Source organism: Gossypium hirsutum, chromosome D01 (assembly GCF_007990345.1).
Source record: "Gossypium hirsutum isolate 1008001.06 chromosome D01, Gossypium_hirsutum_v2.1, whole genome shotgun sequence".
NCBI classification, from domain to species: Eukaryota; Viridiplantae; Streptophyta; class Magnoliopsida; order Malvales; family Malvaceae; genus Gossypium; species Gossypium hirsutum.
This window is the reverse complement of record NC_053437.1, coordinates 19,002,004-19,020,208: the sequence shown is the minus strand read 5'-3', so window position 1 is coordinate 19,020,208 and position 18,205 is coordinate 19,002,004. Positions and strand designations below refer to the sequence as shown.

The 18,205-nt window shown below is 36.3% G+C and overlaps 1 protein-coding gene across 1 annotated transcript; it reads left to right on the top strand.

Moving 5' to 3' along the window:
• The first annotated feature begins 289 nt into the window (after window positions 1-289).
• LOC107922367 (isoflavone reductase-like protein) lies at window positions 290-2,064 on the top strand. The gene is given in 5 exon segments (NM_001327203.1): window positions 290-472; window positions 555-689; window positions 1,279-1,516; window positions 1,600-1,803; window positions 1,898-2,064. Coding segments are annotated over 5 exon segments (927 nt in total).
• The last annotated feature ends 16,141 nt before the right edge of the window (window positions 2,065-18,205 follow it).

The window sequence follows — 18,205 nt, the reverse complement described above, 5'->3', positions numbered from 1 at the left end:
TTATCAATAGATTTACAACAAGTTTAAAGTTTTAAAATATCATTTTAAAGAGTGATACGTGGACCATGAACCATGAGCAGTTCCGTCTTTTTCTCATTGGTTTCATGGAGCATGGGCCCTTTTTTTCTATTTTGGTTCTATGGACCCACGAGGCACGAAGTTCCCACTAACAAGGCTCTTCCAACTTCAACCATAAATAGTGCATCAAATTCAAATACCATCGCAAATACATTTGTACCAATACATCTCTCATCTGGGTTGTCGTTTCTATAGCTGAAGAAACTCTTCAATGGCTGAAAAGAGCAAGGTTTTGATCATCGGAGGAACTGGATATCTGGGAAAGTTCATTGTGGAAGCCAGTGCAAAAGAGGGTCATCCCACTTTCGTTTTTGTAAGGGAGTCCACCGTCTCCGACCCTGTTAAGGGAAAACTTGTCGACAACTTCAAGAACTTAGGGGTCCATTTGTTGTTAGTAAGTAGTAGCCTTTTACTTCTTCACATACATCCATGGCTGGCTGTGACATATCTTTATTTTTTATTGTTGTGTCATGCAGGGGGATATGTACGACCATGAGAGTTTGGTCAAGGCAATAAAGCAAGTTGATGTGGTGATTTCGGTTGTGGGTCAAATGCAGTTAGCAGATCAAGTTAAGATCATTGCTGCTATTAAAGAAGCTGGGAATGTCAAGGTGGGTGTTTCCTCTCTTTAATTTGTTTTATATTCAAGTTTGGCTTCAGCATAGTATCTTACATCACTGTAAATCAAATTAGCTGCAACCACTTTGATATTATTAAACCCGTATGAGGCCACTTTGGTGGAATGGACCCACCATGTGCTGGTAGTTATCGTAAATGATGCTGTAGATGCGTAGTATTTACTATTTAGGGTGAGTTTTGGATGGGCGGTGTGTTTATATGCGTGTAGTGTAAAAACAACGGTGATGGTAAAATTAGATACTGTAATGTGAGACAAAAAGTAAACTAAACGCATCGCACCGCACCCAATCGCCCATCTAAATCTACCCTTACTAACCCTAGTACAGTAGAACAACTTAAACAGTTTTAGATTTACTTTTATACGCATATGAAATTCACACCATGCATTTGAACCAAGCTCGACTTCTGGACTCCACATTATTAAGAGAACTTTACTTGAATATCTTTCTTGGACGCGGGCACTTGTGGTTTATACCCAAAAAAAAAAATTGAACACATTTTGGTGACTCTGGACCCAACAACTTACCATTTTCTCACTCTATTCTAACGGATTTTGATCAGAGATTTTTCCCATCGGAATTTGGAATGGACGTGGACAAGAACAATGCGGTTGAGCCAGCAAAATCGACATTCGCAATCAAGGCTCAAATCCGTCGTGCTGTTGAGGCTGAAGGGATCCCTTACACTTATGTGCCTGCTAACTGCTTTGCAGGCTATTTTCTTCCTACATTGTCGCAGCCAGGAGCCACCTCTCCCCCAAGAGACAAGGTGGTTATTCTAGGTGATGGAAATCCTAAAGGTAAGCAAAGCATTTCTAATCAGAAACTTGATGACCGCTTAGTTTTAGAGATTAAATAAAGCATCTGCCATCACCATTTGCAGCTGTTTTCAACCATGAAGCTGACATCGGAACGTACACCATCAAAGCTGTCGATGACCCCAGAACAGCGAACAAGACTCTATTCATCAAGCCTCCCAAGAACACCTACTCATTTAACGAGCTCATCGCCCTGTGGGAGAAGTTGATTGGCAAAGCCCTTGAGAAAACATATGTTCCTGAGGACCAACTTCTCAAACAGATCCAAGGTTGATAAAATCTCCTGCTCTTATTTTGGATTTGTTCATAGGAATCTTATTATACTTTGGTTATTTATTCATGCATTTTATCAAATTCTTGCAGAGTCTCCAATCCCAATCAATATTGTGTTGGCCATCAGTCACTCAATCTTTGTCAATGGTGACTGCACCAACTTCGAGATCGATCCATCATTCGGATACGAAGCTTCTGAGCTCTACCCTGAAGTGAAATACACCACTGTGGAAGAAGGCCTCAGTCATTTTGTTTGAGAAAGCTAGAAATCAAATCAGATCATTGTTATTAAACTGATACCAGTAATAATGTAAAAACTGTCACTGAGAGATTTGTGCAGAGGACTTGAGGATTCTGTGTGTACGTATGTGTGTGTGTCATAAATTTCTCGTTACTATCATTCAACATAATGCCAAACATGCTTTTCTTCTTGTGTCGTACTCATAGTCCATGTCTCTGAATATTACAAGCAGCACTTTCTTTACATTTTACACCATCCACAAAAGCCAATACCAGGTCATCAATAAACAGCCATGCAAGCAAAATAATTTCAGAGCATTGCTTTAGGTAAATTATGGGATAAAGGAGCCAAAACCTTAAACTCTGAAAATCAATATATATGGACTGGTTCATGAATACAAATAATGTACCATTAAATACCGTAGAGTTGAGAGAATGTCGTGGTTCTAGAGAAGATTCTAAATCTCTTATACTAAAGTTTAGTTCGGTATAGAACACCATCTTTGACCTATGAAATATATTTTACAAATATGATTATAAAATTCAAGAAATTAAAGTGGACTAATTTGCAATTTTTTTAGCAACTGAATAAGGAGGCTCAAAAGTCCAAAATAATTCAAACAATGAGTACTTGGGCAATCAAGGTCCAACTCAATCCCAAAGAAACAAACCCTAGCCACCACAACTTTTGGTGGCTACGGCATGCAACAAGGGAGGAAGGAGAGTGATCGAAGAAGCCAACAATGGCAGGCCGTCATACCTACAACCAACAGAACCGCCATCAAGGAGGAGTTGAAAAAGAAGTCAGTTTGCTCCCTATCCCAATTCGATGTGTCAACTAATGTTCTAACATAGTTTGGAATAAGATAGCTTAACAACAGTTTTTAAAGAGAGATTCACACACATGATTTTTTTAACACGGCTCGGATAAAAATTTTAATCTACATAGTTTTATCAATGAACGATTTATTTAATAATAAATTCAAAAATTTATTGGCTAAAGCCTAATCTACCGCTACAATAACAAGTAATTGTAACCCCAACAAATATGCCCAATAGTTGCAACAAGAAGCAATTGTAACCCCAACAAATATGCCCAATAGTTACAATTACTCACCCACTAAGAAAGCCTATATAAAGAGTGAAATAAACAAAGCAAATACAAGCAAAGAAGATGGTAGTAGCTCAAGTAAATACACTCCCAAAAGATGTATCCAATGTGCATCGGCATTGCCTATTTATAGGCAAAATAAGGCAACTTCCCCAAGTAACATTTGGGGGATAAAATACCATTTTAAATTGAAGTATTTATCCACAAAAATCTCCTTCTAAAATATGAATTCAAAGCGTTCATTATCAAGCAAATCTAATGATCTTGGCCTTCAAGAAAAGCAAATCTAATGTTTAAAGGTAAAATATAAGGTTTTGATAAGTGTACCTTTGATCCTTTTGTTACGAAGTGGCCATTCATTTAATGGCGAACTCAGGTCGCAAAGCTGCGAGCCCATCCAAACTTGCGAGCTCATTCAAAGTTGCGAGCTCAACAAAGATGCGAGCTCAACCAAGATGTTATCAATGTGTGAATCACCTCACAAACTGGCTAGTGCGAATTGTTAAGGGCTTTGGCGAACCCCCAAATAAAATGCGAGCAGAGTTTGTAAGTGCAGAACTTAATATGCTTTTTGCTTAGTCTGTTTGTTTAGATAACTTGTTGAAACAAGAAGAGTTAGTATTGAAATGATGTTATTAGGTACTTATTTCTCTAAATCAATTTGTGTACAAGTTTTATCTTTACTTTTCCAAGATGATTTGATATGATTAGTTGATTAGTTGTAACCACTTCACCTATATATTGTACCATAAACAATGGGAACGACCAAACAGATTGAGCATTATGTTTTTCCGAATGATTATTGCCAACAACATTAATACCACAATTCTACAAATTGAAAGTGCAAAAGAATATATTATGTTTGTGGAAGAACGATTTCGTTCTGTGGATAAGTGACTCACTAGTACCTTAATGGCATGGCTCATGACCATGAAGCATGATGGGTCGAGTGTTAAACCTGATGCCATAAATGTAATATTTTCATCTATGTACACTTATATTATTTTTTTCAAACAGATTGATTAATAAATACATTAATATAAATGTTTTGGTTAATAAAAATATAGGCCTATTCACCTCATAGTTACATGGGAATTGGAAATCCATGTACCTCCACACCTTATGATTTGTAATGAAGTAATGATGCAATTTTTTATTTCTTTTCATGATATTGCAAACCGCATCAAGAGAAACTATTATGTAGCCATGGCATTAGATTTTGCGATTATGATGCGATAAATTTTTATTTTATATTACCATGATTATTATTATTGAAAATTAAATCATTAATAATTGTTAATTATGATTTTTATATAATATATTCATCTTAAGTTTGATATGTATGTGATGTTACTTTATTAGTTATTAAAATGGTCAATTAAAAAGTTTTATAGATGTTAATTATGTTATTTTGTCAATATTCATGTAATTATTTAATTAAATACTTATAATGGAAAATTGGATGGTTGACTTTCACTACTCATTAAAATTTCTTAATTTGCTCAAAAGTGAATTACTTATTCTCTGAATAGTGAAAATATTTTTGTTAGATACATATATTTGAATGTCCGAAGACAACATATATATTTGATGAAGATAGTATATTGTAGTATCTAATCAGAGGAGAACTAGAATATACTTGGATTGTTTGCATATCTGAATTCAATATTTGAGCATTTATGTATTGTTTTTCTTTTATGAATTATTTTGTAGCGATTTTTCTTCATTTGCAAGTTTTATCATTTATTTTATCTAAAGGGTTAAACTTCTTTTAATAGAGTGAACAAGTCAAGTTCTATTTAAGTTTTTTGGATTTGGACTTGGCACTATTACAAGATAAATATGCTGCTATTACTGATTCAAGCAATGAGGAAGAGATTTTTTACCATAAACAATGGGAACGATCAAATAGATTGAGCATTATGTTTTTGCGGATGATTATTGCCAACAACATTAAGACCACAATTCCACAAATTGAAAATGCAAAAGAATATATTATGTTTGTGGTAGAACGATTCCGTTCTACGGATAAGTCACTCACTAGTACCTTAATGGCACGACTCACGACCATGAAGCATGATGGGTCGAGTGTTGGACCTGGTGCCATAAATGTAATATTTTCGTCTATATACACTTGTATTTTTTTCAAACAGATTGGTTAATAAAATTATTCATGATTACATTAATATACTTTTTATAATTTTTCTCATATGGTTTTTGCATGTAAAGCAAAATAGAAGCAAATAATAACTCATTGGTTGTCTAATGTTTAACTAATACTAAGTGGTATTATGTGGTCGGATCGTAATACGGAAAGGCAACTTATATTAGCAAACGAACCTAAACCTATCCTTAGTCTAATCAGAAATTAGCAAACCAATTGAAAGACTAATATGTCGTCTATTAAGTCCAATTAGGGAGATGTCTTGTCTTGGGCATCAGAGCGGATGACTCCCAGAAGATAGAGACATAGATGTGGCTGTCTGGACTAACAGTTCATCGGACTGAACCTAAAAAGAATAGACTCTGAATCCGTTTATAGATTTATTCACTTATGACGTTCAAAGTGTGGCATACCTTAATCTTGAATGGATGATGAACTATGTATGCGTGACTCGTATACTTTAATGTAAGTAAAAGCCTAAGTTCAAATAGATAAGGAATCAAAAGCTGGTGCGTTGGGTATACGACTTTTGCAATATGTACCGTCATTCACAACAGTGGAATTTATATATTGAGATATGGGTAAATGATATCCTCTCATTGGCATTACATGGTTGATGAAAAGTAAACGTGAACATGAGTCGTTTGTCTTTGTCATGAATGCCTTGATTTCTATTTGATAGTATGACACACTCGGTGTCTATTAAAGTTCAAAATTTAGAAAAAAGTTGGGAGTTAATTGAAAGAAACCATATGTTTGACAGCCTCTACTGTAAAAAAAGTTGAAATTTTTTGTGGTTGAATAACAAATAATTGGGTTATAATTCTGGTTAAGTTACGTTGGAACTGGCTTATTCCTGAGTGGGAAACATAATGATGTCAACTGTTGGTTTTGATGAGGTTTTTAGGTGATCCTGCGTGTAATATTATATATATAGCCGAGAAGTATTATTTTGGGGGGAAATTTTTCTCAATCTTGTTTCATTTTCTTCTATTCTTCATCTTCTTATTTAGTTGTTCTGAAGAAGAGAATATCCAAGGAAAGCTTTGTATGGAGCGGTGAACATGAGAATTGAGTCTAAAAAGTTAAGAATATGATGAACTGGTAAGCTTCTAAATCTTTCTGTACCCGTGGATTTGAGAAAAAGAGAAGTTTGGGGGTTTTTGTAAAAAAAATTGAAAGGTTTCTATAAGTTTCTAGATTTTGGATTTTAAAGCATGAATGCCTTCGATTTAATCGATATATTTGGTTATCATGCTTAGTTAACTAGGATAGAAGAGACTCCGGCTGTTGGAAAAGCTAAGTTGTAAGGGAGGAATGACAGCATATGAGTTTCTGTACTCCACGTTTGGATGTTCACTAGTTGTTATGTTGTTTGTATGTTTTGTATTGAGTTTGGTTTGAGTTTTTGGCTGTGTAAGAGTGTTGTTGTCTAGGATTGTATGGGGAACATATGCATGCATAGGTCTATGCAAGTAAGAGAGTTGCAAGAATAAATTGTGTTGATTGTAATGATGTACATGATATACTTGTTTATAAAATGTGGAGTACGAAGGGAAGTATTGGCGGGTTAGTGAAGATAGGAAAATTAGCGTAATGAAGGAATGGGCAGATTGAAATGGAATTGGAGTCACTGAAATATGATAATAGTTTGGCTTTGCAAGCGAACACGTAGGTGTTCGTGTTAAAAAAAGAGGAGCTCAGGAGGTTTGGTTGGATAAATGGTCTACTGACTCTACGGAGCAACATCGTGGAAATGATCTACTAGCTCTATATAATGGCATCATGAAAATAATCTACTGGCTCTATGGAGCGTCACCATGAAAATGGTCTACTAAATCATCAGAGTCGAAAGTCTATGGCTAGCCATGGCATGATCCAGTGGAGAACAGGTTCACCTTTATGGTGAAAAGGAAGTCTGCTAGGACAATAAACAGGGAAGCCCATTAGTGCATACACGTGAAAATTACTATATGAATCGCGTGGGAAGACTAACAAGTGTGCTAATAAGAGGTCCATCCAAGATGCGAAGGTATGGGGAATATGTGAAAGCGTCTTGCACATGGATATGCGTGGGAAAAGGGATTTTTCTTTCAGAGTAATTGCAAATATGTATTTGCCATTAAGAGTCCATCAGGGGTAATGAACAAGCCAACATTGGTTATGAGAAAGCGAGACGATTCTCTAGACTCTATTTCTAATTGCTTCATGGCAAAGAGGTCGCCAGAAAGAGAAGTCTGCCAAGGACTATCTTAGGTGGAATGTCTGCCAAGGACTATCTAATGAAGGGAAGTCTGCCAAGGAATATTGGTTTTGGAAAGTCCGTCAAGGACTATCGAATGAAGAGGAATATCTATTTGAACTATCTTAAAAAGGAAAGCTAGCGAGGCTATCTTACAAGTACATTTATACAAGAAAGGAGTAGTTCTTAAAACTATTCGCCAGAACCTATACTCAAAGGCCACATACGAGGGTGTAAGTAAATGTCGAGATAATAGAGTAAGACGATGTTGAGTTTAACACGAAGGAATCAAGGTAAGAATCCACCTTTTTGGTGAAATGCCTACAAGCCCACCAAGGTTAATTGACATTCTGTATGCCTGCTTATGTGGCTATCTTTTGATGAGTCAAACCAACAAGGTAGAATAAAATCATGAGGTGAAGCTTGACAAGTCAAGTCTCAAAAAAAGGGTGTCAGAAAGAGTATGATTACATCCAAATCCGCCCTCGATATGTCTGCTAATGATTCATTCAAAGAGAACTTATAGGCGTCGACCACGCCATCCAATTTGCAAGAGCTTATATGAAACTCAAGGAGTTTATTTACGTGCATTCATCCTTATTACTCGTAATATCAATACATATTATTTAATAATTGATGTATAGAAACTCACTAAGATCATTCGAACTTATGAGTGGTTTTCCTTGATTGCAAGATCAAAGGCTGACATGGTTATTGTGCGAATGGACAAAGCCAAACCTCGCAGAATCCATATAGAATTCTTTGATGTGGTATCATGCATATAGAAGGGTTCCCTTATAATCTATTCCTCGGGGATTGAATATGTAATAAAGTAGAATCCAATTTGTCAGATTACGTGTATAAATATTTCAATAGATGGATATGCTTGTAAAAAAACATTAGACTAAGTTAGCTAGTCATAAAATAGAATGTTTCATATGATGTTCATTTATGGAAATATTATGGATAGTTAATTAATTGGATTAAAGTTTTATGGGAACATAACATTAAATCTGACATAGAAATAAATAAATTGGAAATATGTTGTTAAGTAATATGGTCTAATTGTGGCATTTGGTACTTGAACCTGACGATTGGGTTGGGTATAGGATGTTACATAGTAATTGACTTTTCATGAAGGAAAGATGTAATGGTTACAATGAGATAAAACAGGATCATATTGGGAGAACGAATTTATCCTAAAGAGATTAAGGATATCCTATGAGGGTAACACACTTATGATAAGGTCATTGGACGAGAACTGATTGAGTTGCTTTTGTAATGGTATGTCGTTAGGAAGAGCTCAATCATGATACTATATTGGAATGACTTTGTAAATGAGCTTATAATTAATAGGTGAAAACCTAGAACTTAATTATAAATAATTTGAGACCTAATTGGATATGTCTAATTGGTCTCTGCGCTACCTCGTTGAAACCAAAAATAAATTGCATGTTGAATAAAATGAATAGAAATGGATACAAATTGTGAAAATGGAGAAATGAGAAACATTTGGAAATGAATATGATTTTCTCCAAAATGAAAATAAAAATCAAGAAATGAAAATATTTGGAATTGAATGTGGTTTTCTCCAAAATGAAAAATGAAAATGACTTGGAAATGAATTATGGTTTTCAAATTAAATGAAGTTTGAAAATGGAAATAAATCATTTGGTCATAGTAAACCCATTGAATATAGAACTATTAAATATATTTTCTCATAGATTCTTTTACAGTAAAATCGTCATGATTTTAACGGGATTAGAATTGGATTGAGAAAATTATTTAATTAGGAAATAATTTATTAATTTGAGATGTTTACTTTGGGAAATAGAAAAACAAGTACCGGGTTGGATCGAATTATAAAGTACTGGGTTAAAAGTCCAAGAAGTACTTGTAATTAGACCTGATAAGAGAAAGGTCTAAAAGCCCCTTATGTTTAAGAGAGGGACGACAAACTGATCTGTCATAATTCGATGTAGTAGATTAAACTAGTTTTCGCACTTAAGGAGCTTGATTACAAGTACTTTTATTATGTTTTAGTTGAGTTTTTATAATTTCATTTACATACAATAAAAATGTATTTGCGTCTTTTATTGACCTTAGGGGCTAAATTAGGCCTAAGGGTGAGCTAATATACTTACTGAGTGTGCAGGAGACCATTAGAAGGGGTACAAACTCAATACTGGGTATTGCATTGCAACACAGGGAGCTTGGCGTCGCAACATAGGAAGCAGAATACAAGAATATCGAGCCTACCTTTGGTGTCACGACATAGCTAAGGGATGTCGTGGCATACCCCTGAAGATACCATGAGTACGAGCATACTGTCTTCAATGTCGCGACACAGGTACTAGGGTGTCGCGGCATCAGTCCTGTACGGGAAATAATTATGAGCCAGGGGCATTTGGTCTGCACAATCAAATATTAAGCACGAGAGTGTCAACTGACCTAGGGTTGAGGACAACGACAACCCTAGCGCTATAAATAAGCTCTTAAACACTTGTTAAGGCACAACTTTCATACTTTATAATTTTTTTTTGTAATTTTAGTTTTTAATTTTTCTTTTTATTAGGCTTAGATTATTTTCAGTTTTGCTATTTGCATATGTTGATAGATCTGATTTGTAGAACTTTGTCAACTCTTTGTCGATTTCGTGCTTCAATCAATACAATTCAGGATTCTCTTAAACTTTGTCTTGATTTATTATTAATGTTTATCTTTTGCATCAAGTTTATTATGTTTTTGAGATTCATAAGGAATTAATCCTTTTATGGGGGATTAGCAAGTGAATGTATGATTAATTGATTGTTGTGTAGGGTTTTCTTAGCGGATCAGTTGTTCGTAAGAGGAAGAACTTACACTAGGCTTGATGACCCTAGGAAGTCATCTAGGTGGGAATTAACCCAAAATTGGTATGGCCTATCTGTGAACAACTTGGCCTCAAATCGATCTAGACTGTGAGGTCGAGAGATAAGTAGTTCTTGTCGACTCATTAGTCTAGTGGAAGATCAAGAGATCCTGCTAGGGTAACGACTAGTTGATCGAACAGGGAGCCCAAAAAAATAGTTAGTTATGATTACTAAAGCGAGCTAATCACTTATGCTCATATCTGATTCAGTTTCTATATTAAATTTCTCAAAGTCTTTTTCTTTTTATTATTTTATTCTTTATTTACAAAAATACCAAAAAAATTCTTTATGTTTATTTGTAATATAATTTATTAAAAGTACTAATTAGCTTTATTTGTGTTTAGGTTAGGGTTAATTTAGTGCTCGCCTCTCTTGGGTACGATCTTTGGAGTACTATCCTATTTCATTGTAACTATAATACAACTTAACTCGTATACTTGCAAACACCACCTATTTGATATATTTTGTGCAACGTTCTTACTATAGACGTTGGTACGTCCAAAGGCAGTCACAAACCCTAGTATAATTAACTAGGGTTGCTACCCTTACACTTCTAGTGTAACACTCCAAACCCAGTCTAGACGTTATGGCCGTATTTGGCAATGTTACACAATAGTGTTTTTGAAACCTCGTTGTTACGTTGAAAACATTCCATATTATTATCTTTAGTAAACCTTTATTAGAACTTAGGAAGACGTCTTTATTCATTTAAAACATTTGTTTTGAAACATCCCTCATTGCGGAAGCTTTAGTAAAACAGTCTATATGATCATGCGTTTAGAAAACACTTGAACTTTTTGAAAATCAAATTTCCTACGACCAGTAGGTATAAATCCATAAAGTAAAATAAATAAATAAAAACCAAAAATTAAAACTAAAGTCCCAAAGGGTCTTTAAATTACAACTCAAATAATCAATAATAATTAAATCATAAAACGTAAATTGAAAACCATGAAGTCCAAAAATTACTGTGGTCACCACTGAGTCCTCTGTCGCACTGAACCATCTAAGTCTGGGGATTACCTGTGCACATTAAACAAAAAGGGTGAGTTTACATAAACTCAGTGTGTAATCCCGCAGAAACAAAAAAAATCAATATTCACAGTGTATAGTTGAACAGTTTTGGGCCTAAGCCCTTTTCAGTATCAGTGACAGTTCGGGCCTTAGCCCATCTCAATATAGTGTCAAAAATACAGTAGGGCCTTAGCCCATCACAGTATCAGTAGCAATAACAGTTATGCAGTAGCAAAATTCTACCCATCCAGCCTCAACACACCATCTCCGTCCAACCCTACACTCCATATGGAGATATAATCAACCACCCATCCCTCCACTCCAAGTAGTACCGAATGTGGCACAAAATAGTAGTTTGCAGCTCAGCTGTCAGTAAATTAGGCTTAAAGCCTTTCAGTACACTTCCTCCGAATAACAACCCCCAACCCAATGCAATGCAACATACCATGGATGATATGCTATTATGCAATTTCCGTATATATATTAAGTTCAGATATTTACATGTTCAGTACAAATATTATTCAATCAATTTCACACATTTAGGGGTCTAAGTAGCGCTTACCAACCTTACATTAGGTTCACAGTTGACTTGGGTGACCCGTGCAACCTTAGAATCATTTCGGTAATAATGGGCCCACACACCCGTATGTGCCCATGTGACCCACTCAGGCCAAATTGGCCTTGGCCATGTGATCCATTTTTAATGTAACCAATGCTAGCTAAATATTCATATATGTTTTCACTATTTACTTATATGATCATTTAGAGCTGTCTACTTGAGTCATTGTCACTAAATTATTTATATCTTGAGCTACAGAATATCAAATTAAGATCCGCTTGATGTTTTCGAAACTAGACCCGAATACCTTTCTACCATAAAATTTCAAAATTTATAACTTATCAAATAAGTACAGTAAAATCTTCAAATTTATCCCTATTCTGCTGTTTGACAGCTTCAACCTTTCCTTACTAAAAATTATTTATCTCATAGTACGAAATTTGGATGATGGTTCCATTTGTTTCTCTTGAAAATAGACTCAATAAGGATTTAAAATTATAAATTTCAGCCCCTAATTATTATTTTTTACAATTTTTGATGATTTTCCAAAGTTAGAATAGGGGAACCCTAAACCATTCTGACCTTGTCTAACAAAATTCATTATATCTCATAACTTACAATTTCATTGCTTACACTATTTATTTCATGAAAAACTAGACCCAACAAAATTTAATTTCATAATTTATTCAACCTCTAACTCAATTTTCACTATTTTAGATGATTTTTCAAAGTTAGACTACTGCTGCTATCCAAAACTATTTTAATGCAGAATGTTGATTTCCAAGATTATAACACCCTTATTTCCTTACAATTTTTCGCATAATTTTCACTTATTTCTCTTATGTCTCAAAAACAAGCAATTTCAGCTTTTCACCGAATCCTATTTTTTGCATTTTAGGTACACACCTGTATTGTTTTTGCTACTTACGCAATCCCGAGATCACTAAAAACCTTCTAACTTCGCACAATTTCACCACTACTCAACACGAGGGAGATAGCAACCAAAACGATTCGCTGCTGTAAAAATAACCATGCCTCATTAATGAAGATTTCAACAAAGTTAATAACGAATTCAAAGCCAAAACCACTCGCCCAAACACAAGAAAATGCATACCCTATACGTTTACTAAACGATCACCACTTCGAGTCAAATCGACGAATGTTATCGACTCCTAAATAGTCAACAAAACACCTCTTAATCCCTTATCTAGAGTAACATTCGATTTTAATAAAACAGAAAATTACCGTACAACACAATTGCACGCTTGCACAAAGGGGAAAAGATGAAGAAACACAACGAAAAGGAAAGGGCGATTCAAAGGAAATTCAGCAGCTAGGATTTATTATTTAGAAAAAAAAAGAGGAAAATCAAAAATTGAGAGTGGGGGAAAAGAGAGAAAACGTCAAAATGGTGGAAAAGAGTCTGAAATTTGAAAAAAAAACTAAACAAAAAGATAATGCATAAAAATATGGCAACTCATCTCCTTAATTCTCTCTCTAACCTCCCACAACAACTCTATTACTCGAAATTTCAATTTGACTAGGACTCCACCATGCCACATGGCCAAGTAAAAAAAACTAATTCCCTTGCTCATTTAGGACTTGAACTCCAGACCTCCCACCCGCTAACACACACCTTAGCCACCAGGCCCGTAGGCCCATTCTGATATATTTTTACCAACTTTTAACTATAAGTCTACTGTCTAATGATAAGGCTTTATTCATAAAAATACCAAAATTTGCCCAAGTCAAGGCTTGAACTTGGGACCTCATACATACACCTAGAACACTTAACCACTGAAGCAGATAGATATTTGTGTCATATTTTCACAATAACAAAACTAGAAATTTTGGGGCGTTACAACTCTACCCCTCTAAAAGAAAATTTCGTCCTTGAAATTTACCTGATCAGAATAGGTGAGGATACTGCTGACACATCATATCCTTAGGCTCCCACTTGGCCTCCTCAGTGCTATGATTACGCCACAAAACCTTCACTAAGGGAATAGACTTTTTCTGAAAGACCTTTACATCACGCTCTAGAATCTGAACCGACGCCTCCTCGAAGGTCAAGTTTGGCCTAACCTCAATCTCCTCAACAGAAACAACATGCGTTGGATCAGAGCGGTAGCACCTCAACTTCGGAGGTAACTCCAACTGATAAGCGACAGGTCCCACGAGTTTCAAAATGCGGTAAGATTTAATAAACCGAGGGCTTAGCTTGCCTTTGCAACCGAACCTTAGAACGTTTTTCCATGGTGAGACTTTGAGAAAAACTAAGTCCCCCACAGAATACTCGATCCCACGCCTCTTCAAATCCACATAAAATTTTTGTTTGTCAGAAGCTACTTTCAAACGATCCTGAATCAATCTAACCTTATCCTCTGTCTCAGCGACCAACTCAAAACCTAGAACACGTCGCTTGCCTAACTTTGTCCAACATAAAGGAGTGCGACACTTATGACCGTACAATGCCTCGTGAGGTGCTATCTAGATGCTAGACTAGAAGTTATTATTGTAGGCAAACTCTACTAGCGGCAAGTACTCCTCCCAACTACGTTGGAAATTAATAACACAGCTCCTCAACATGTCCTCCAGTATCTGAATCACCCTCACCAACTGACCATTTGTCTAAAGATGAAAAGTAATACTGAAGTTTAATCTTGAACCCAGAGCCTCATGAAGCTTCTTTAAAAATCGAGACGTGAAATGAGGATCCCTATCAGAAATGATCGAGACAGGTACCCCATACAGTCTCATTATTTCTGATATGTAAAGTTTAGCTAATTTTTAAAGAGAAAAGTCTATCCTTACCTGGATGAAGTGAGTAGACTTAGTCAATCGATCCACGATGACCTAGACAGAATCCTTCTTAGTGGGTGTTAGAGGCAACCCATTAACGAAGTCCATCGTTACTCGTTCTCATTTCCATAACGGTATCTTAACTGGCTGCAGCAAACCCGAAGGTAACTGATGCTCAGCCTTAACTTGTTGACAAATCAAACAACGAGCAACGAAGTCAGTAGTCTCACGCTTCAACCCTGGCCACCAGTACCATTCCTGAAGATTTCGGTATATCTTGTTCCCGCCAGGATGCATAGCATAGGGATTACCATGTGCCTCTCTCAGAATCAACTGCCTTAAATCCTTATCATTTGGTACACAAATCCCACCGTGTAAACAAAGTACCCCATCACTGTTTATCCCAAAGTTGTAGTGCAACCATTCTTAACCTGACAATAACGCAACCTGAGAGACTTATCCCCCAACTGTTTACCTCAAATCTATTCAATCCATTTCGGTTTGACCTAAAGTTCTGCCAACAGACTTCCATCGTCGAATAGGCTAAGTTGAGTGAACATCGCTCTCAGATCGGTCATAGCCCTACGGCTCAACGCATCGGCCACCACATTGTCCTTGCCAGGATGGTACTCAATGGTACAATCGTAATCCTTAAGCAGCTCAACCCATATTCGTTGCCTTAGATTCAGCTCTTTCTGAGTAAAGAGATACTTGAGGCTTTTGTGATCAGTGTAGATGATACACTTCTCACCATACAGATAATGCCTCCAGATTTTCAATGCAAAGACTACGATGGCCAACTCCAAATCGTGCGTCAGATAGTTCGCCTCGTGTGTCTTAAGCTGACGAGACGCATATGCAACCACCTTACCATCCTGCATTAACACACATCCCAAACTGACATGTGATGCATCACTATAAACCGTCAACTTCTTTTCAGTTTTAGGTTGTACCAAAACAGAAGCCTCAGTTAGTACAATCTTAAGTTTCTCAAAGCTCTCTTGCTGCACATTAGTCCAGTCAAACGGTACACCTTTACGTAGCAACTTAGTCAAGGGTGCTGTGATCAGTGAAAATTCTTCCACAAACTGTCGGTAATAACCTGTCAGCCCCAAAAAACTGTGAATCTCAGACACATTCTTAGGCTGCTTCCAATCCAATACAGCCTCAATTTTTTGAGGATCGACTCGAATCCCCTCAGCAGACACCACATGACCCAGAAATGTTACTTCATGTAACCAAAACTCGCACTTGTTGAACTTAGCATAGAGCTATTTTTCCCTCAAAATCTGAAAAACAATCCTAAGGTGCTCATAATGCTCATCTTCAGTCCTCGAATAAACTAATATGTCATCGATGAACACCACTACAAACTAATCCAGGTCATCCATGATCCTCTCCATGGCCTTAATCCAGTACTCGGCCACATTAGGGGCGACCCCAGTGAAACCCCTGAAGAGCTCAGCTCCATTGAACCGAAGTCATTCCGTAACTGACCCACGTCCCCTAGATCTAGTATTAGGCCCAGCGACCCTCTCTAATATCCTCAATATAGCCTGGGACAATGCGTCGTCCCCAGCGATGCAATCATGAGACTCAGTCTCAGTAATAGACGACACTGAAGTCTCACTCGTGTCCAAATTTGGTATATTACCCAGGGAAGATGACTCAGATCGAACCCTCCTATGGCCTCTACCTCGGCCTTAAGTACCACGTACACGAATACCTCGTGTCGTGTGCTCATGTCTATTCAAATTTATCTGTATACATCAATTTCAGTTTTTGTATTTACTAGCAGATGATTTATGTTAACAGTTTCAGTAATTTAGAGTGATTTTTGCAAATCGCAGTCTCTATCAATTTTTCTATAGTCTCAATATACACTATCTAGAGTGTTTTCACAGTATACTACCTACAATAGTTTCAGAATATCATAACATTTATTAGTTTCAGATTATCATAGCATGTATCAGTTTCAGAACACTTACAGGACCGACGTTGGGGATTTGGTGCACCACATACTCAGTAGAAATATTTCAAATAATTGAAAAACCAATTTTTCAAAGACCAAATTTAAAGCTCATAATCCACAGCTGAGTTTTGAAACTTGGCTCTAATCCACTAAATGTAACACCCCAAACCCAACCTAGACATTATGGCCGTATTTGGTAATATCACACGATAGTGTTTTTGAAACCTCCTTGTTACGTTGAAAATATTCCATGTTATTATCTTTAGTAAACCTTTATTAGAACTTAGGAAGACGTCTTTATTCATTTAAAACATTTTTTCTAAAACATCCCTCGTTGCGAAAGATTTAGTAAAACAATCTATGTAATCATGCGTTTAGAAAATACTTTAACTTTTTGAAAACCAAATTTCCTTCGACCAGTAGGTATAAATCCATAAAGTAAAATAAATAAATAAAAACCCAAAATTTAAAACCAAAACCCTAGAGGATCCTTAAATTACAACCCAAATAATCAGTAATAATTAAATCATAAAACGTAAATTGAAAACCATGAAGTCCAAAAATTATTGGGGTCACCGCTGAGTCCTCCGTCGCACCGAACTGTCTAAGTCTCGGGATTACCTATGCACATTAAACAAAAAGGGTGAGTTTACGTAAACTCAGTGTGTAATCCCATAGAAGCAAACAAACAATCATTATTCACAGTGCACAGTTGAACAGTCTTGGGCCTAAGCCCTTTTCAATATCAGTGACAGTTTGGGCCTTAGCCCATATCAATATAGTGTCAAAAATGCAGTAGGGCCTTAGCGCATCATAGTACTGGTAGCAGTAACAGTTATGTAGTAGCAAAATCCTACCCATCCAGCCTCTACACACCATTTCCGTCCAACCCTACACTTCATGTGGGGATATAATCAACCCACACATACCTACACTCTAAATAGTACCGAATGCGGCACAAACCAGTACTTTGCAGCTGAGCTGCCAGTAAATTAGGCTTAAAGCCTTTTAGTACACTTCCTCCGAATAACAACCCCCAACCCAATACAATGCAACATACTATGGATGATATGCCATTACGCAATTTCAGTATATATATTAAGTTCAGATATTAATATGTTTAGTACAAATATCATTCAGTCAATTTCACACATTTAGGGGTCTAAGTAGCGCTTACCGACCTTACAATAGGTTCACAGTCGACTTGGGCGACCCGTGCAACCTTAGAATCATTTCGGTAATAATGTGCCCACATGCCCGTGTGTGCCCGTGTGGCCCACTCGGGCCAAATTGGCCTTGGTCGTGGGATCCATTTTTAATGTAACCAATGCTAGCTAAATATTTATAAAATGTTTTCACTATTTACTTATATGATCATTCAA